This window comes from Ranitomeya imitator, chromosome 9, assembly GCF_032444005.1.
Source record: "Ranitomeya imitator isolate aRanImi1 chromosome 9, aRanImi1.pri, whole genome shotgun sequence".
Taxonomy (NCBI): Eukaryota; Metazoa; Chordata; class Amphibia; order Anura; family Dendrobatidae; genus Ranitomeya; species Ranitomeya imitator.
In genome coordinates this window covers 28,119,977-28,142,038 of record NC_091290.1, presented here as the reverse complement: position 1 = coordinate 28,142,038, position 22,062 = coordinate 28,119,977, and the positions used below count along the sequence as shown (strand labels likewise).

The 22,062-nt window shown below is 42.3% G+C and overlaps 1 protein-coding gene across 37 annotated transcripts in view; it reads left to right on the top strand.

The window, feature by feature from the left end:
• Positions 1 to 22,062, top strand: part of NRXN2 (neurexin 2) — a 724,697-nt gene that overhangs the window by 494,322 nt on the left and 208,313 nt on the right. For 2 of the 37 annotated variants that reach the window (XM_069738714.1, XM_069738713.1), the window contains exon 1: positions 2,589 to 3,579. The exons of 34 other annotated variants lie outside the window; for them this stretch is intronic. In XM_069738714.1, coding sequence (XP_069594815.1) covers positions 3,309 to 3,579 — 271 coding nt within the window. In that variant the 5' untranslated portion in view covers positions 2,589 to 3,308. Of the gene's footprint in view, positions 1 to 2,438; positions 3,580 to 22,062 lie in introns of those variants that run through there. One more of the 37 variants, XM_069738711.1, reaches the window with a different exon arrangement.

Sequence of the window (22,062 nt, the reverse complement as noted above, 5' to 3'; positions counted from 1 at the left end):
CCTGTTTTTTTTCTTCTTCACTTTTCCCTGTTTAGCTCTATATGGCAGTGTTACATAGTTTTTAGACTTATGACTCACTCCGTGCTGCATCCTTCTCCCATTTTTCCTTCTTTTTGTTCCTCCTTTTTCCACTTTTCCCCATTTAGCTCTATAGGGCAGCATTAGACCGTTTTTTAGATCTTAATGTCCCTCTGTTCTGCATCCTCCACCTCATCGCCCCCATTTCCATTCTTTCTTTTTCCACTTTTCCTGAGTTAGCTGTATATGGCATTTTTATATAATTTTATATGCTGCATCCTAAACATGACCAGCCCTATTTCTATTCCTTTTTTCCCTGTTTACCTCTCTATGGCAGTGTTATATAGTGTTTAGACCTTGGTCTTCCTCTGTGCCTTGTGATCATCCTTCTTTCTATTCCTTCTTTTTTCCATTTAAAGGGAACCTGTCACCCCGAAAATCGCGGGTGAGGTAAGCCCACCGGAATCAGGGGCTTATCTACAGCATTCAGTAATGCTGTAGATAAGCCCCCGATGTTACCTGAAAAAGGAGAAAAAGACGTTAGATTATACTCACCCAGCCGCTGGTCCGGTCAGATGGGCGTCTCTGGTCCGCTGCGGCGCCCCCCATCTTCATTACAAGACGTCCTCTTCTGATCTTCAGCCACGGCTCCGGCGCAGGCATACTTTGTCTGCCCTATTGAGGGCAGAGCAAAGTACTGCAGTGCGCAGGCGCCGGAAAGGTCAGAGAGGCCCGGCGCCTGCGCACTGCAGTACTTTGCTCTGCCCTCAACAGGGCAGACAAAGTACGCCTGCGCCGGAGCCGTGGCTGAAGATCAGAAGAGGACGTCTTGAAATGAAGATGGGAGGCGCCGCAGCGGACCAGAGACACCCATCCGACCGGACCAGCAGCCCCTGGGTGAGTATAATCTAACGTCTTTTTCTCCTTTTTCAGGTAACATCGGGGGCTTATCTACAGCATTAAAGAATGCATTACAGAATGCTGTAGATAAGCCCCTGATGCCGGTGGGCTTACCTCACCCACGATTTTCGGGGTGACAGGTTCCCTTTAACTCTATGCGACGGTGTTGTATAGTTATTCCATCTGTTTTCCTCTGTGCTTCATCCTCCACCTCATCTTCCTCATTTGTATTCGTTTTTTTCTTCTTTTCTACTTTGCTGATCTATATAGCAATGTTGTATAGTTTTTAGATCCCCATCTCCCTCTGAGATGCATCCTCCTCTTGACCAGCCCTATTTCTACTACTTTTTTCCACTTTTCCCGATATAGCTCTATATGGCAGTATTATCCAGTTATTAGACCTGTGTGCTGTCTGATCATCCCTCCTTCTATTCCTTCTTTTTTCACTTTTTCCATTTAGCTGTATATGGCAGTGTTATATAATTTTTAGTTAACGCCTTCCTCTGTGCTTCATCCTCCATGTGGTCATCCCTCCTTCTATTCCTTTTTTTTCTTCACTTTTCACGATTTACCTCTATATGGCGGTGTTATATAGAGTCTAGACCTCTGTCTCCCTCTATTCCTTCTGGTCATCCCTTTTTCTATTCCTTATTTTTCCCATTTAGCTCTGTGGCAGTGTTGTATAGTTTTTGCATCTCTGTTTTCCTCTGTGCTTCATCCTCAACCTCATCTTCCCCATTTGTATTCTTTTAGTTATATAGTTTTTAGATCTCGGTCTCCCTCTGTTCTGCATCCATCTGTCTGATCATCCCTCCTTCTTTTCCTTGTTTTTACACTTTCCCCAATCAACTCTATATGGCAGTTTTATATATATTTTTTAGACCTCCATCTCCCCCTGTTCTTCGTCCCTCCTTCTTTTCCTTCTTTTTCCACTTTTCACCATTCAGCTCTATATGGCAGTGTTATATCTGGTTTTAGACCTCAGTCTTCCTCTGTTCTGCATCCTTCCATCTGATCATCCCTCCTTCTTTTCCTTCTTTTTCCACTTTTTCACCATTCGGCTCTATATGGCAGTATCATATGTTTTTAGACCCCCGTCTTCCTCTGTTCTTCATCCCTCCATCTCATCACGCCTCCTTCTTTTCCTTCTTTTTCCACTTTTCACCATTCGGCTCTACATGGCAGTATCATATGTTTTTAGACCCCCATCTTCCTCTGTTCTTCATCCCTCCATCTCATCATCCCTCCTTCTTTTCCTTCTTTTTCCACTTTTTCCCATTTAGCTCCATAGGGCAGTGTTAAATAGTTTTTTAGACCTCCGTCTCCCTCTGTTCTCCATCCCTCCATCTGATCTTCCCTCCTTCTTTTCCTTCTTTTTCCTCTTTTATCTCTATCTTCCCACTCTGATTCCCACACTGTTTGGGCTGCTGTCATTGTCTACCCCTTTCGTTTCTCGCCCACGCCTTGCCGTGCACTTTCCTCCTCTTCCTCTCCCATTCCCCCCTGCCCGCACCTGCCTCATTCCATGCTCTGTGTGCTTCTTCCTCTTCCCTCTCTCTGTCTCTCTCTTTTCTCTCTCCCTTTCTCGCTCTCCCCCTCCTTCTCTCTCTTCTCATCTCTCACCCCTCCCCCTCGTTCCTCCCTCCCTCCTTCCTCTTTCTCTCTGCAGCACACACAGGCAGATCTCTCTCTCTCTCTCTCTCTTTCCTCTGCTGTTGATTATTCTTATCTCGTTTTTTTCTTTTTTTTTTTTTTTAATAAACCTCCTTTTGTTTTTTTTATTTTTTTTTGAGGGGGGTGAAAGGAGGCATATAGGGTTTGGATAGTTTGCATTTTTTTTTCCGGCTGAGGGTAAGGAAATTCTAGCAAGAGCATCTCGGAAAACACAGAAGCATCTGAAACGGAATATTTGTGTGGTGAATCTGTTTTTTTTTCTCTCTATGCCACAATCCTCCTTTCCTCCTCCATTTCTCCCTTTCGCTGTCCATGATGGTGAATTCTCTACAGCTTTACCGGATGAGATGTATCCATGCTGAGGGCTTTCTGAAATAAACCAAGGCACTTGTCTATTCCTCTGCTTTGTCATTTTTTTTTTCTGGATTTCTGCAAACACAAGAAGAAGAGGGACTGATTTTTTTGGGGGGTGATCCTTTGGGGGGGGGAGATCCCCCCCAAAATAACAAGAATTTTTTTTGATCGTCTGCATTTTTTTTTTTTTTGCTCGTCACCTTTTAAATCTGGATATTGTAGGGAATCAATGGATGCTGGAGGAGGCTAATGCCCACAAATGTAACACCCCTCGTTTTCTTCCCAGACAGAAGCTTTCTACCTCTCCATTTGGGCATCGGAGGGGGAGATAGTCTGAGACAGGCAATGGGGGTCAGCATGACATGCTGATTTGGGAAAGGAAAGGCTTGTGCTTGCCCTTTCCCCTGGCCCCCAGAGGAGCATCGGACAGCCCCCTGGGGGTCATGGCCAGTTTCGGCCACTGGGCTCGGACCCTTTTGCCCCTTGGCCTTTTGACGTTGGCCAGGGTCTCGGACACAGCACGGGTATCATCCAGCCTCAGCACCACTCACCATGTGCACCATTTCCATAACAAGCATGGAACAGTCCCTATCGCCATTAACAGGACCCCATTCTTAACAAGAGGGGGACACGGTGAGTATAATATTGTGACCATAGCATTCATTTTATGTTCAATTTTTACAAAATTTGAAATATTAGAAGCTTCATCTGGATGGTGTTGATCTGTTCTGTGGTTTTTTTTTTCTTTCTCCTACAATGCTGAGAACATGGGGTTGGATGTAGGGGCCACTGAACAGGAGACGGGGAGGATTAATTGGGCAATTTTAACATCAATCCTTTCAGGTTAAATAATGTTCTACAAGGTTTTGCCGAATCCGAGGAGCCGCTTGGTATTTGTCTACTGCAGGTCGTTCTGCATTTTAGCAGGAATCATGTCCAGATTACGGCTGATACGTCTAATCTTCAGATACAGATTTTGTGAGTGATATTTCCTCCGTCGGTGCAATGGTGCCGTTATCCTATTGCAGGTTCTGCTCGTCGTGATGTATTCTGTGCGTTGCATTGGTGTGAAGGATGGGGGGGGGGTTATGAAACATTTTCAGGACCTGTTAGGGCTTCCATTCTTGGGGTTGGGAGAATGGTGAAGGTAATGTCATGGTGCGAAGTCTATAGAAGATGGATCCATGCTCCTCGGTGTCCATTTTAGAATGGATACATCGTGTTCCGGATCTTTTATACCAAGTCGTCGCTTCTCTTCAATTCCATGTTTATAGGGGGGATTGTTATTGCAATTAGGGCTTGGATGCAAATTACGGCCAAGCTGGTGACTCTAACGACGTTGCCGATCCCAATGAACTCCTCTGATCTCTCTCCTTTTTTCAATTCATCCCGTGGAGATGACAGTGATGTCTGTCACAGGTCTAGAAAACTCTCGGTGTTCGCCTTGTCTTATGTTCTTTCATCGAAAACCCCCCTGACTATGATCGGTATATCTAGCTGGAAGACATCTACCTTACGATTGTAGAGGATCCACACTCTATTGAGCAGGATCGTTATTGATTTCGACTGATGGGCGGCTCGAGCATGCTCAACTGGTTCTAAAGCATATTTGTTTGATGCTAGGGCAGCATTGTGATATTTTGTTACTTGGCATCTTGACTTGCCAAGAAAAGTACAGGAATTTCATAAGTGCCTCACTGCAGGAATTATGTAAGTGCCACCTCTACACGAGTAGTTGACACATCCCAATGGCTAAGAATAAATCTAGACCGTGCCAAGTAGAAGACAAGTGACGTCCTCCAACAACGTCTAAGAAGAGATCATTGACTTGATAGCTTTCCAAATAAACGTCTATGCGAAAATCTACTCAATAGAATATTTGTTTTTTGTTTATTTTATTTATCTTTTGTTTCTATGATTTTTAGAATCGTAGTTCCAAATGGCCGTCTCTGTTCACACCGGTGTCATGGCTTCCTTTTTTAGAAAAGCTACAGGTGAATCATCGAATTTATCAAGGGTCTGGTGTTTGTTTTTTTTTGGGGGGGGGGGACAATAATATTGCAAATTGTGTTATTCTTCCTATAAAAAAAAATTTGAAAAATACAAGTGGATCTCCATTAAAGGAAGCAGAAGCTGAGCCTTGATTTTTCTTCTTTTTTTTTTTTTTGCTTGTTGCTATAGGCAGAATATTTTCTGGGTTTAGTCTTCCGCTCTGTTCACATCTGCATTGGACACTCAGAATCCTCTATTGCAGATACTGGCAAAAATGATTGACGGAAGAGCACAGTCGGCATGCTGCACTATTTTGACTGGGAGAATGATGGACACCATGTTAGAAACTGAACCAACCCTATTGTAGTTGATGGGGTCTGTTGGGCTCTGTTGGTATCAGATGATGGGCCTGGCCCTGCCAGCAATTTGTCCCAAGACTATATATATAAGGAAGGTTTAGCATTGAGCATGATAGACCTTAGTCATTAAAAACCTTGCCATTTTTGGGGGGGAATAAATAGTTACAAAGTTTTTAGATGCAGGGAGGTACGAGGCCTCGCCTTTTAATGTTTTAACTACGTTTACTAAAGTATCCATTTTATCCCTGGATGATTGTGCCCGAATCTTTCCCCATTTTTCGTCTAGTTCCAAAGTTGTTAACATTGAAAGAAGACACGAGTTCATCGACTTCAACCAACAGTCTGAAGAAGTAGATTCTGAGAAAGGCAGATGCAAATTTCCCCATATTTTGGGAATATTCCTTCCCAACTACAGAAAATAACTGGAGAAAGTCGTATTGCAGAAAATGGTATCCGCAATCTGTAATATTATATTTTTCAAAAAAAGGCATCTTGGCCCTTCCACTGCTTAAGTGAATCGACCATTACAACACGTTGTGATGCAGAGATACAAAGTTTCAGTGATTGTAGGGTAAAGAATCCATACAGTGATGCATTTATAGTCTTACTACCTGTACAGTAAAGAATCCAAAGTCTCATTGCTCATACAGTAAAGAATCACAAGTCTCACTGCTCACACAGTAAAGAATCTATAGTCTCATTGCTCGTACAGTAAAGAATCCAAATTACCACTGTTCATGCAGTGATGAATTTATAGTCTCACTGCTCATACAGGAAAGAACCTATGGTGTCTTTGCTCGTACAGGAAAGAATCTAGAGTCTCACTACTTGTACAGTAAAGAATCCATAGTCTCACTGCTCATACAGTAAAGAATCTAGTCTCATTGCTCATACAGTCATGAGTCTATAGTAACACTGCTTGCACAGTAACAAATCTATAAACTCACTGCTTATAGAGTAAAAAAATCCATAGTCTCAAATACTGTAAAGAAGAACCTGTAGTCCCACTGCTTGTGGAGTAAAGAATATATAGTCTGACTGATCTTACAGTAAAGAATCCATAGTCTCACTGCTCGTAAAGTGAAGGAGCGATGGTCTCACTACTCGCACAATAATGAATCCATAGACTTACTGCTCTTACAGTGAATAATCTATAGGCTCACTGTTTGTACAGTAAAGAATCCATTGTCGCGCTGTTTGTATAGTAAAGAATCTAAAGTCTCCTGCTCATACCCTAAAGAACCCACACTATAACTGCTTGTAGAGTAAAGAATCCATAGTCTGACTGATAGTACAGTGAAGAATCCATAGTCTTCCTGCTCACACAATCAAGAATCTACAGTCTCTCTGCTCATAAAGTGAAGAATCCATAGTCTCACTGCTCATATAGTAAAGAATATATAGTCTCACTGCATGTACAAAAACAATCTATCATTTTACTGCTCATACAGTAATATCTTTAATCTCACTGTTAATACGGCGAAAAATCCATAGTCTCACTGCTTGTACAGTAAAGAATCAGTAGTCTCACTGCTCGTACAGTAAAGAATCCATAGACTCATTACTCATATTATAAGGAATCTGCATCTGTGATACGATGAAACTTTCTTTCATCTAGATGTAGAGGACTGCAGGTCTAGTTGTAAAAAGAAAAAAAAACATTAGAAACATATACCGGTATATCCTGTCCCTTCATATATTTGTACACTGTAGTAAGATCGCCCATAAATCTACATTTTTCCAAACTGAACCCCCCAAGTTTGATAATCTGTGTTGGTGTTGCTGTCCACTTAGTTCCCTTAGTTGCTCTCCTCTGTACCCGCTCTAGTTCAGCCATGTCCTTCTTATAAATCGCAGACCATAGCTGCACACGATATCTAAGTTTTGTTAAGAGGCAGCACTATGCGCTCGTCCCGGCATCTCGGCCTCTTCTAATGCATCCCATGATTTTATGCACCTTGGTAGCAATTGCCTGACACTGGCCGCTATCTCAGAGACACTTTCCCCCAATGTTTTACTAGTTAGTACATAGTAGTTCTGAGCTACAACAGGTGGAATTAGGGTAAGTTCACACTAGGTGTTTTTTCTGTGTATTTTTCTATAGCAAAACCTGCATTTCTTGACCGGAAAGAAGCTGTAGAAAATAACGCAGGTTTTCCTTGTTTTTTTTTCGTCCGTTTTTCATGAGTTTTTTTGTGCGTTTTTTTTTAGGTGGTTTTGGCATTCTACAGTTGTCTCTTGTGCATGCTGATAAAGTTTAGTGTTGAAAAAAAAAGCTCCTATTTCACAGAATCAGGTTTTGGCACAAAAAAAAAAACGCAGCAAAACCTGATACATGAGTTTTTGGGGCATTTTTTTCAGCATTTTTTCACCACCCATTCATGTTAGGCTACGTTCACATTTGCGCCTTGGGGCGCAGCATCGTCGACGCATACCGACACATGCGTCATGCGCCCCTATCTTTAACATGGGGGGCGCATGGACATGCGCCGGTATGCGTTGTACTACGTTTTACGACGCATGCGTCATATAGACGCACAGACAGGATGCAGTGGACGCTACTTGTAGCGTTTTCCCTGCGCCGAAATTCCTGCTCTGTGCTTTCTTATGACAACGCATGCGTCGCAAAATGCAGCGTTGTGCACATGCGTTGTTGTTGCGTCGCCGACGCTGCGCCCAACAACGCAAATGTGAACGTAGCCTAAATGGGGGAAAAACACTGAAAGAAGGGACATGCTCTATGTCCAAAAAAACCATGCAAAGCACAAAATACTACAAAAAAAATGTGTGTGCATGAGATTTCTGAAATCTCATAGACTTTGCTGGTACTGTAAAATTCAACTGAAAATTAGCAATAAAAAAGCAGCACAAACACTCAGTGTGAACTTAGCCTTTCAGTGATGCGGAAACATCCTATTCACGTCCTTAGTTGACGTTCTTCTGGAAGCAGGAATTAAACCTTCCGCATTCCCAGGATTGTAGAGGTTCCTTTGGTGAAATACATATTCTGTATACTCTATGCGTCATATATATTATGCGTATGTGTGTATATAGTGTACTGTATGTATGGGTGAATGTATATAGGGAGCCTAGTGTTCCTCGGGGGAATGAGGAAGGAACGCTCGTTGGGGTCTCATGGTGTGTGACATCTCTTCCTCCTTCTTCAGGAGATCTGTACCGATGGTGGCTCTGTGTATGTCACTTTGGATCTTGGTTGGCTACCTAGCCTATGTATAGAGGTTGGTGTTCAGGGTTCCCTTGATGGACTGATGCACAATCCTCAGGTTGAAGCAAGATGATGTCTCCTGGAGAATGGAGATGTGCACCTATAGAGAATATAGCTGTGCCGCAGAATGGCGCGTTGGGGGCGATGTCCTGTGCTCCAGCCCCCAACCTTGTATCATGAGCCCAGAATGTAGGCGCAGATTACAGCATAGGATCGACGATATTCAGATCCAGACGTAATGACATTCTTCTTCTGCTACTTTCTTTTTTGCATAATGTTACTCTCCTTAGTCCTCGTCTCCAGCTTTCCCATCTCCATTCCTTATTATACTACATCCTGTACAATGAAGGCTCCAGTCACTCTCCCATTGTAACCAGCACATATATGTGGCCTTTGCAGCTATTCCAAGGACAGAGTATATTGCATAGATAGAATATAATCTATTTTACTGAGAAAAGAAACAAGCAACAAAGAAGCGAGCAATTTTTTTTATTAGACCTACAGTGGGGAAAATAAGTATTTGATACACTGCCGATTTTGCAAGTTTTCCCACCTACAAAGAATGGAGAGGTCTTTAATTTTTAATTGTTGGTACACTTCAACTGAGAGACAGAATCTTAAAAAAAATTTTTTCCAGAAAATTACATTGTATAATTTTTACATAATTAATTTGCATTTTATTGCATGAAATAAGTATTTGATACAAAAGAAAAACAGAACTCAATATTTGGCACAGGAATCTTTGTTTGCGGTTACATAGGTCAGACGTTTCCTGTAGTTCTTGACCAAGTTTGCACACACCGCAGCAGGGATTTTGGCCCCCTCCTCCATACACATCTTCTCCAGATCTTTCAGGTTTTGGGGCTGTCGCTGGGCAACATTAAGTTTGTTCCCTCCAAAGATTTTCTATTGGGTTCAGGAGTGGAGACTGGCTAGGACACTCCAGGAGCTTGAAATGCTTCTTACCGAGCCACTCCTTAGTTACCCTGCCTGTGTGTTTCGGATCATTGTCAAGATGGAAGACCGAGCAACGACCCATCTTCAGTGCTCTTACTAAGGGAAGGAGGTTGTTGGCCAACATCTTGCGATACATGACTCCATCCATCTTCCCTTCCATATGGTGCAGTCATCCTGTCCCCTTTGCATAAAAGCACTCCCAAAAGAATGTTTCCCCCACCATGCTTCACTGTTGGGACATTGTTCTTGGGGTTCCCTCTTCTGCCTCCACACACGGCTAGTGGAGTTGATACCAAAAAGTTCTATTCTGGTCTCATGTGACCACATGACCTTCTCCCAGGCCTCCTCTGGATCATTCAGATGGTCATTGGCAAATTTCAAACAAGCCTGAACATGTGCTGGCGTGAGCAGGAGGACCTTGTGTGCCCTGCAGAACTTTAATCCATGACGGCATAGTGTGTTACTAACGGTAATGTTTGAGCCTGTGGTCTCAGCTCTCTTCAGGTCATTGACCAGGTTCTCCCATGTAGTTCTGGGCTGATTCCTGATCTTTCTCCGAATCATCTTTACCCCACAAAGCGAGATCTTGCGTGGAGCCCCAGACCAAGGAAGATTGACAATCATCTTGCATTGCTTCCATTTTCTAACAATTGCGCCAACATTTGTTGCCTTCTCACCATGCTTCTTGCCTATTATCCTGTAGCCCATCCAAGCCTTGCGCAGGTCTACAATTTTATCCCTTGTGTCCTTAGACAGCTCTTTGGTCTTGGCCATGATGGAGAGGTTGGAGTTTGACTGATTGTGCGGACAAGTGTCTTTTATATAGGTAATGAGTTCAAACAGCTGCAATTAATACAGGTAATGAGTGCAGAGTAGGAGAGCTTCTTAAAGAAAAACTAACTGGTCTGTGAGAGCCAGAATTCTTGCTGGTTGGTCGGTGATCAAATACTTATTTCATGCAATAAAATGCTATTTAAAAATCATACAATGTGATTTTCTGGTTTTATTTTATTTTTAGATTTTGTCTCTCACAGTTGAAGACTACCTCTGATAAAAATCACAGACCTCTATTCTTTGTATGTGGGAAAACTTGCAAAATCGGCAGAGTATCCAATACTTATTTCCCCACCACTGTAAGTGGCTAAAAAACAATACAAGATGACACAAGACATGGCTACAAATGAATATAACATGAAGGTCCACGGCATAGATGAATCCTGTGCAGACACTTTTGCTAAATTAAAAATGTTTTTTCACTTGCATTTCATCTGTGCCGTGGACTTAAGTCTTATTCTACCGCTGTCCACGAAACTCACTCCGACTGTTGAGTGCCCACCATAACGTCCTTTAGGGTTACAAATGAGGTTGGGGAACCAGATAAAATAAATGAATATATAGATGTCAAGAAGATATAAAGTCACAAGATATTAAAATCTAGGTGTCAAAAGTTAATATAAACAATACAAGGTGAAAAAGCCCAATATGGTCAATACTGCATAAATTGTAAATGCATTACAACACTAGTGGACTATGGGAAACATATAAGATATAGGTATACAGTACAGACCTAAAGTTTGGAGACACCTTCTCATTTAAAGAATTGTACATTCACACTGAAGGCATCAAAACTATGAAGTAACACATGTGGAATTATATACTTAACAAAAAAGTGTGAAACAACTGAAATTATGTCTTATATTCTAGGTTCTTCAAAGTAGCCACCTTTTGCTTTGATGACTGCTTTGCACACTCTTGGCATTCTCTTGATGAGCTTCAAGAGGTAGTCAGCGGGAATGATCTTCCAACAATCTTGAAGGAGTTCCCAGAGATGCTTAGCACTTGTTGGCCCTTTTGCTTTCACTCTGCGATCCAGCTCACCCCAAAATATCTCAATTAGGTCCAGGTCTGGTGACCATGGAGGGCAGATCATCTGGCGTAGCACCCCATCACTCTCCTTCTTGGTCGAATAGCCCTTACACAGCCTGGAGGTGTGTTTGGGGTCATTGTCCTGTTGAAAAATAAATGATGGTCCAACTAAACGCAAACCGGATGGAATAGCACGCCGCTGCAAGATACTGTGGTAGCCATGCTGGTTCAGTATGCCTTCAATTTTTAATCAATCCCCAAGAGTGTCACCAGCAAAGCATCCCCAAACCATCACACCTCCTCCTCCATGCTTCACGGTGGGAACCAGGCATGTAGAGTCCATCCGTTCACCTTTTCTGTAGAGTCCATCCGCTCACAAAGACATGGTGGTTGGAACCAAAGATCTCAAATTTGGACTCATCAGACCAAAGCACAGATTTCCACTGGTGTAATGTCCATTCCTTGTGTTCTTTAGCCCAAACAAGTCTCTTCTGCTTGTTGCCTGTCCTTAGCAGTGGTTTCCTAGCAGCTATTTTACCATGAAGGCCTGCTGCACAAAGTCTCCTCTTAACAGTTGTTGTAGAGATGTGTCTGCTGCTAGAACTCTGTGTGGCATTGACCTGGTCTCTAATCTGAGCTGCTGTTAACCTGCAATTTCTGAGGCTGGTGACTCGGATATACATATCCTCAGAAGCAGAGGTGACTCTTGGTCTTCCTTTCCTGGGCCAGTCCTCATGTGAACCAGTTTCTTTGTAGCGTTTGATGGTTTTTGCCACTGCACTTGGGGACACGATCAAAGTTTTCCCAATTTTTCGGACTGACTGACCTTCATTTCTTAAAGTAATGATGACCACTCGTTTTTCTTTGCTTAGCTGCTTTTTTCTTGCCATAATACAAATTCTAACAGTGTATTCAGTAGGACTATCTCCTGTGTATCCCCCAGACTTCTACACAACACAACTGATGGTCCCAACCCCATTTATAAGGCAAGAAATCCCACTTATTAAACCTGACAGGGCACACCTGTGAAGTGAAAACCATTCCCGGTGACTACCTCTTGAAGCTCATCAAGAGAATGCCAAGAGTGTGCAAAGCAGTCATCAAAGCAAAAGGTGGCTACTTTGAAGAACCTAGAATATAAGACATATTTTCAGTTGTTTCACACTTTTTTGTTAAGTATATAATTCCACATGTGTTAATTCATAGTTTTGATGCCTTTAGTGTGAATGTCCAATTTTCATAGTCCTGAAAATACAGAAAAATCTTTAAATGAGAAGGTGTGTCTAAACTTTTGGTCTGTACTGTAAGTGCAATGCTGATATGTAAAAATCAGTCAGATTAGTAAATAAAACAACTTAATACAGACACTGTATAATGAAATGATCCTCCGGTTTCCCAGAAACGAACTCCAATACATGTTTCGCCTAACCTTCCTCAGGGAGTAGCGTTAGATAGAAGGTGATCAGGTGCAATGTTATGTGAATGGTCTCTTTTATTTGGGAATGATAGAATAGATCGAGTACCTGGGCATATCCTAGTGCAGTAACTTCCACTGTTCCAGAGTCCCAATCCCAGGGCTTGGTCTAATCACCTAGTTTTTTATTCCATGTTAGTATCTGCAGAACTCTGCAATTTTTTTTTTATTGTGACTTGACAACTTTTTCTGGTCAGCCACCTTTTTTTTTTTTTTCTAAAACCTTCTCAATGCTTTAGGTTGACATGAAAATAGCAAGAAAATATTGTGCCACTATGTAAGCAGGGTCGAATGTAGTTTTGGAGTAGTCATACATACCGATTTAAATTTACACTATGTTTAGTGGAAACTTGTTATAAAATGTACTATGGTCTTTCCAAAAATAAATTATGGTAAAATATTACATGAAACCCTCAAAAAAACACGATTCTGGGAGCAGTGGCATAACTTACTGGGCTCCTGAGCCCTGCTGCCACATAGGACGATGGCGGAACAATGAATGTTTTGATTGTTGAGGTTCCTATTATAGAATGTTATAATACTGTAGAAGAACGGAAATTGCGGCTCCCACTCATGCATAAAATTCAGAGACTTTATTTCCAACTAGATAAAAGTAACAGCATGAAAATGAATGGCATACTCCTATGCACAGACAACAGTCGTTTCGCACCGAGCAGGCGTTTCTTCATGGTCCCCCAATGCTTATAATATTCATGATATAATATGACCAGTGAAAATTCTTACTATGGTAGAGTAGAGGCGAATCGATTCACAGGATGCGGTCCAGCGGCCAAGTTAATAATCTGTGACTGCCGGACGGGAGCCCAACAATCCCGCCTCCTATTTTACTGCATCACCAGCTCTCTTTTTTTTTTGATTGGCCAGCTTGACGTGATGTCATTGCACATGTGACATTGCCGCCCTAGGTAGAATCATCAAAAGAAAAGCCGCTTACTGGCAGGTAGGAGGTGGTTTACTGAGCTCCCGTTCGGTAGTCACAGACTACTGACACGGCTGCTGGACCGAATCGCGCCATCTCTATAAAATAGGAAATGTTATGGTTTCTACTAGTGGGAAGAAAATGATACTTTTGAAAGAACTGTTATATAGGTAGAATTATTTTTTATTTCCGAACCAAAATATGTATTTTACCCATTTTTTACATAAATTGGAAATCTCTTGGCGTCTGTGACTGCCGGATGGGAGCCCAACAATCCGCCTCCTATTTTACTGCATCACCAGCTCTCTTTTTTTTGATTGGCCAGCTTGACGTGATGTCATTGCACATGTGACATTGCCGCCCTAGGTAGAATCATCAAAAGAAAAGCCGCTTACTGGCAGGTAGGAGGTGGTTTACTGAGCTCCCGTTCGGTAGTCACAGACTACTGACACGGCTGCTGGACCGAATCGCGCCATCTCTATAAAATAGGAAATGTTATGTTTTCTACTAGTGGGAAAAAAATGATACTTTTGAAAGAATTGTTATATAGGTAGAATTATTTTTTATTTCCCAACCAAAATATATATTTTACCCATTTTTTACATAAATTGGAAATCTCTTGGCGACCAGTCGTATAACCACTTAGCAGAGCGTTCAGTTCATCTTTGATAGCATGGCTTGTGCTGTAGATGGCCCGGCTTCTTCACAGTTAAATGATAGCACAAAGCCAACCTCTAAAGCGTGGGTTCAGGGTCTTTATTGAAACTGCAACTGTCTACAGAGAATTGTCATGTTTGCCTTTCACAAGGCCATTATGACAGCTCCTAGCAAGACATGTATAATGCAAAATGCAGCAGGCTGATGTTGTTTGCTTGCGCAAAATTAAGCCGGCGAAGTCTCCTTGCTCCGTATAGGAGCAATATTACTCATCGTTTGCCATAATAAAGCTCCACCTTTGAACTCGCCTAACATAGTGACCTCGAATATATCCAAAAAGCTTAATATAATTGCAAGAAGCAGTGATCCAGTTATACACTGGATTCCAGCTTTATCGCAAGTTTATTGTTGCCTAGAATGTGTCTTCTGCAGAAATTATTCGCTGGGGATCCCTGCCGTAAATCTGGATCTGTCCAACATTTAATGGAAAGTAATTAGAACATTATATCGTATAATTGCTATTTAAGCATCTACCTAATATTTTTTTTTTCTAACATGACTCCAAAGTGGAGGTGATTGATCTAGAAATTTATTCTGATTAGTTACTTTTTTTCTGGATCAACGAAGTGGGGAAAATGTCAATATGTTGAGCTTTAGTATTCAATATGAAACCATTTAAAGGAACACTAAGACTAGAAATGAATGACTAAATTAAGGGAAGAAATTTAATTTTCCCCACTGTGAGTCTGAAGCATTTCTTGCACAATCTCGAAATAATAAGTCTTGTAGAAATCTTGGAGAGAAGATCTATTGGTCTGTTGCTGGACAGTTCCATCTTTAGCTGGCAGCCTATTGATACCCCCCCTCGTTATTGGCAAGGGGCGGGGCTTAGTAATATTTCACCCTACTGCAGACAGAGCAGGAGAGGGAGGTTTCTGCTGCAACCAGTTGTCTTACAGCCATTGGTTTTACCATGTCGTGCACTAGAAAACGGGAAAAAAAGTGCAATCCCACACTTGTGTTTTGTTTGGCTTTTTTACTAGGCTCACTAAATGCTAAAACTGACCTGCCATTATGGTTCTCCAGGTCATTACGAGTTCATAGACACCAAGCATGTATAACTTCTTTTTTTATTTAAGTAATGAAAAAAATTCCAAACTTTGTTAAAAAAAAAAAAAAAAAATTGCCTTTTTTATGATACCCGTAGCGTCTCCATTTTTTGTGATCTCGGGTTAGGGGAGGGCTTATTTTTTGTGTGCCGAGCTGACATTTTTAATACAATTTTGGTGCAGATACGATTTTTTGATTACCTGTTATTGCATTTTAATGCCATGTTGGGGCGACCAAAAAAATGTAATTTTGGCATTTTTACTTTTTTTTTCTCGCTATGCCGTTTAGCGATCAGGTTAATCCTTTTTTTGATTGATCAGGCGATTCTGAATGAGGCGATACCAAATATTGTTTTATTTTGAATGGGGCGAAAGGGGGGTGATTTGACCTTTTTCATATATTTTTCAATTTTTATTATATTTTTAAAAACATTTTGTTTTTACTTTTGGCATGCTTCAATAGTCTCCATGGGAGACTAGAAGCTGCCATAGCCCGATCGGCTCTGCTACATACAGGCGATGATCAGGTCGCCTGAATGTAGCAGAATTACTCACTTGCTACGAGCGCCGACCACTGGGTGGTGCTCACAGCAAGCCGGGACTGACAATCATAGAAGTCTCCAGGAAACCTCAGGTTGTCATGCCAACACACCGATGGCATTTAATCAGTTATTAGCTGTGGGTGGATCGCGATTCCACCTGCGGCTATTGCAGTCACATGTCAGCTGTTCAAAACAGCTGACATGACCCCAGAAAGATGTGGGCTCATTGCCAGAGCCCACATCGTAGGGAGGGAGACAGACACTGGCGTACTATTACGCCCGATGTCGGTAAGGGGTTAAAGGGAATCCTCCAGTAGGTTTTTTATATGTAATTTGTGAGCAGCATAACATAGGACAAGGGAGTGTAATTCCAACGATTTGTCACTAACTGCTCTGCTTGTTGCAGTTTTGATAGAATCCCTGTTTTACCTGTTGTAGCTGTAGCGGAGATCATAATGCTGAACCGTGTACAACCCCGCCCACATCGCTGATTGGCAACTTCCTTTACACACTGTGAGCAAGCTGCCAATCAGTGGTAGGGGCGGGCTTACACAGATTAGCTGGACTGTGGTGCATGTGAACCCTAGTCCTGCAGTGATAATCTCCTGCTGATAAAACACTCATTGTTTTGAAACTACAACAAACAGCTTAAGGAACACATTGGAATCAGGCTCTCTTGTACTGTTTTATTCTGCTCTCAGATTAAATAGTAAAAACCTGCTGACAGATTCCCTTTAATTTCTATACAGTCAATGCATAGTCAAGTACAGTATGTAGTTAATGTAACTTTATACCCACCAATCATGCCACATGGACACTTTTTGGCCAATACCTATATGCATAGCATAATATTATTTGAAGTGGGCGGGAGTGAGTTTTTTTATTTGATTTTTTTTTATTACTCTAAATGATGTGAGATTATATCCCATTTTTCAGAGACCACCTAAGGTATAAGTGAATAGATCGCTTCCTCCTTATTTCCTATGTCGTGCTATATAAAGAATATTATCACAGTGAAAGCACTCCGCATACAATAATTATAAAAACACTAATGGATTTTTTTTTTTTTTTTTAAAAGCAAAGATATTCTATTGGTGCTGCAACATAAAGTGGTGTAGACTAGTAAATCAGCCTAGGCCTGCTGAGAATCTGACACATTTACATGGGTCTGCTGCTTTTTAGTCTGAACATCGCCCTTGGGAAGGTGAGCAGACCTCTTTATAAATGCACGATGCTTATGAAAAATTAATTCTGCAGGGCCGAACTGCAAACAATGCATCCCAGCAGTGTGCATTTTTCTCTGCGCACCCGCATTAAAAAGCCATCTGGTCTCTTTAGTAATAACAGAAAATAAAAGTAGAACCAAGGGGATCATTTTTTTTTTCTACTGGCTAATAGAGGAGAATTTCAAGACCACTCGTGCCTTTTTTTTTTATAATGTTTCTGATGCTTTGAGTGCTGATTTCTATTTCTGTAGATCAAGCTATATTATTATTATAGGTTTTGCCATGTTCATTGTATAACAAATACAATAATAATACAGTAATAATACAATTCTATAATAATAGACAGCGCTGTTACAATTTCATAATATAATAATAAAGTGAGTGGTAGGAGACTTTGGCTGAGAAGGGAACTAAGCCTCACTTCATCTATAATCTTAAAATACATGCAACCATAAGGCTATGTGCACACCGAGGCCATATATTCTCATAGTATGCCGCCACATGGTGCTCCATGCGGCCCCGTATTAGGAGATTATTCTCCTCTAGGACCAATGTTTCAAAGGCAGAATGCCTCCATAATACAAAATCATTGGTGAATGCAGAAAAACTCACCGTGCCTCCATAGGCAATCTAAGGCATTCAGAAGAAGAAAATAGTCCTACTAGGTGCCCAAATAAATGCAGATCCATAAAACCAAAAGTACCTGTGCTTTGGTAGAAGATTTAAATGAAAAGAAACATAAAAATACAGAATATTACAGGCTTAAAGAGTGTTTTGTTGATGGATCCATTCGCTTCGATTTTTTTTTTTGTTTGTTTATATTTTACATTTTCCCAATTCTTTCATAGCAGCAAATGTGTTAGCAGAGGCTGACGGTGACATAAGGAGAGTCTATTGCTAAGGGGGATGTGACACATTTCTCAAAAAGAAAAATACAGTAGTGCTGGGGTTGTGAGAAAAGGTAGGATGCAAAATGCCACCCTGCAATATATATATATATTTTTTTTGGAAATACATTTTGTGTTGTTTATATCTAGTAATAGAGATAATGAGAGGAAGTGAGGGCTGGTCTGTCTCTCTCTACAGGAAGTGAGGGTGGGTATTTGTCTCTCTTACAGGAAGTGAAGGCGTGTCTCTGACTCTACAGGAAGTGGGTGCTGTTTCTTCTCTTTCTACAGGAAGTGAGGACTGGTCCTTGTCTCTCTCTATAGGAAGTGAGGGCTGGTTTGTGTTTCTACAGGAAGTGAGGGCTCCTCTTTGTCTCTCTACAGGAAGTGAGGGCTGGTCTTTGTCTCTCTACAGGATGTGAGGGCTGGTCTTTATCTCTCTACAGGAAGTGAGGACTGGTCTTTATCTCTCTACAGGAAGTGAGGACTGGTCTTTCTTTCTCTACAGGATGTGGGTGCTTGTCTTTATCTCTACAGGAAGTGAGGGCTGGTCTTTGTCTCTCTACAGGAAGTGAGGACTGGTCTTTCTCTCTACAGGACGTGGGGGCTGGTCTTTGTCTCTCTACAGGATGTGAGGGCATGTCTTTATCTCTCTACAGGAAGTGAGGACTGGTCTTTCTTTCTCTCTACAGGATGTGGGTGCTTGTCTTTCTCTCTATAGGAAGTGAGGGCTGGTCTTTGTCTCTCTACAGGAAGTGAGGACTGGTCTTTCTCTCTATAGGAAGTGATGGCTGGTCTTTGTCTCTCTACAGGAAGTGAGGACTGGTCTTTCTCTCTACAGGACGTGGGGGCTGGTCTTTGTCTCTCTACAGGATGTGAGGGCTGGTCTTTATCTCTCTACAGGAAGTGAGGGCTGGTCTTTGTCTCTCTACAGGAAGTGAGGACTGGTCTTTCTCTCTACAGGACGTGGGGGCTGGTCTTTGTCTCTCTACAGGATGTGAGGGCTGGTCTTTATCTCTCTACAGGAAGTGAGGACTGGTCTTTGTCTCTCTACAGGAAGTGAGGACTGGTCTTTCTCTCTACAGGATGTGAGGGCTGGTCTTTATCTCTCTACAGGAAGTGAGGACTGGTCTTTGTCTCTCTACAGGAAGTGAGGACTGGTCTTTGTCTCTCTACAGGAAGTGAGAGCTAATCTTTGTCTCTTTAAAGGAATTGTGGGTGTGTATTTGATGCTGTAAAGATAGTGTGGGATGGGTCTTTGTCTCTCAACTGGAAGCAAGGGCTGGTTTTGGCTCTACAGTATGTGGGGGCATGTTTCTGCCTCTCTACAGGAATGCAAACATGGCTTTTTTTCCATGGAGGAAGTGAGAGTTGGTCTTAGTCTCTTTACAAGATGTCAGCACTGATATTTGTCTCTCTACAGGAAGTTAAGGTGTGTCTTTATCTCATTTTAGGAAGTATAGGCTTGTCTTTGACTCTCTACAGGAAGTGTGGACATGCATTTCCCTCTTATCAGGAAGTGTGGGCTGGTCTTTATGTCTCTACAGGAAGTGTGGTTGTGTGTTTTCCTCTCTAAAAGAAGCAAGGGACAGGTTTTTGTGTCTCTACAGGATGTGGGTGCTTGTCTTTCTACAGGAAGTGAGGGCTGGTCTTTGTCTCTCTACAGGAAGTGAGGACTGGTCTTTCTCTCTACAGGACGTGGGGGCTGGTCTTTGTCTCTACAGGATGTGAGGGCTGGTCTTTATATCTCTACAGGAAGTGAGGACTGGTCTTTGTCTCTCTACAGGAAGTGAGGACTGGTCTTTGTCTCTCTACAGGAAGTGAGGACTGGTCTTCATCTCTCTACAGGAAGTGAGGACTGGTCATTTGTCTCTCTACAGGATGTGAGGGCTGGTCTTTATATCTCTACAGGAAGTTAGGACTGGTCTTTGTCTCTCTACAGGAAGTGAGGACTGGTCTTTATCTCTCTACAGGAAGTGAGGACTGGTCATTTGTCTCTCTACAGGATGTGAGGACTGGTCATTTGTCTCTCTACAGGAAGTGAGGACTGGTCTTTATCTCTCTACAGGAAGTGAGGACTGGTCATTTGTCTCTCTACAGGAAGTGAGGACTGGTCTTTATCTCTCTACAGGAAGTGAGGACTGGTCATTTGTCTCTCTACAGGAAGTGAGGACTGGTCTTTATCTCTCTACAGGAAGTGAGGACTGGTCATTTGTCTCTCTACAGGATGTGAGGACTGGTCATTTGTCTCTCTACAGGAAGTGAGGACTGGTCTTTATCTCTCTACAGGAAGTGAGGACTGGTCATTTGTCTCTCTACAGGAAGTGAGGACTGGTCATTTGTCTCTCTACAGGAAGTGAGGACTGGTCATTTGTCTCTCTACAGGATGTGAGGGCTGGTCTTTATCTCTCTACAGGAAGTGAGGACTGGTCATTTGTCTCTCTACAGGAAGTGAGGGCTGGTTTTTGCCTCTATACAGGAAGTATATGTGTGTATATAACTCTCTAAATGAAGTGTAGGGTGGGTCTTTGCCTCTCAACAGGAAGTAAGAGCTGGTCTTTGTCTCTTTACATGAAGTTCGAATTGGACATTGTCTATCTACAGGCAGTAAAGGTGTGTCTTTGCCTCTCTACAAAAAGTATGGGCATTGCTTTGTTTCTCTGCAGGAAGTGGTGGGCTGGTTTTTGTCTTTATTCTCCTGCATACAAGCATAAAAGAGTCACAGGCTTTCTGTCCAAAGCAGACAAGCCATTATACATGGTGGGTCATGTATATGGATACAGCTAAATAAAATGGGAATGGTTGGTTACAGCAACTTCCTGTTTGTGGCACATTAGTATATGGGAAGGGGAAAACTTTTCAAGATGGGTGGTGACCATGGCGGCCATTTTGTATTCGGCCATTTTGGATCCAACTTTATATATGGCCCACCCAGGTGTATCTATATCAATGGCCCACCCTGTACAATGGCAGGAGCAATGTATGCCTGGAAGCGAGGTGGGGGGGAAGTTCCCGCAGCTATAGTGCTGGCAGAATGCAGGTGAAGAGGAATAATTCAATGAAAAGGAATGAATGTTTAGTTACAGATGGGTAAACCTGCTATTCTTTGTATTATGCTGCTTGCAAGTACTTTCCGTTTCAGGAAAGCATCCACTATGTATTTCCTTTGAGTAGAGGGCTTTTCGGTCTCTTTCGTCCCGCTACATTTAGCCCAACTTGGGTCTCTCCCTAAGGTGGCTAGCATGTATGTATCGCTTGCTCACCGAGCCCCACTCCATACAGCCAACCAATTCCAGGCCTGTGCTGATGAGGGCCTAAAGCCCGAAACACGTGTCCACAGGTAGGAATTGGTTGGCTGTGTAAATTTAGAAACTAATCCGCAGCATTGCACGCTTGGCGGTTCCAAGCGCTGTGGATTAGACAGGGGTGGAAAGAGATGATTTGCATAGCTCCGCCTACTGCAAAGGATTCTGGGTAAACCTGCTATTCTTTGTATTATGCTGCTTGCAAGTACTTTCCGTTTCAGGAAAGCATCCACTATGTATTTCCTTTGAGTAGAGGGCTTTTCGGTCTCTTTCGTCCCGCTACATTTAGCCCAACTTGGGTCTCTCCCTAAGGTGGCTAGCATGTATGTATCGCTTGCTCACCGAGCCCCACTCCATACAGCCAACCAATTCCAGGCCTGTGCTGATGAGGGCCTAAAGCCCGAAACACGTGTCCACAGGTAGGAATTGGTTGGCTGTGTAAATTTAGAAACTAATCCGCAGCATTGCACGCTTGGCGGTTCCAAGCGCTGTGGATTAGACAGGGGTGGAAAGAGATGATTTGCATAGCTCCGCCTACTGCAAAGGATTCTGGGTAAACCTGCTATTCTTTGTATT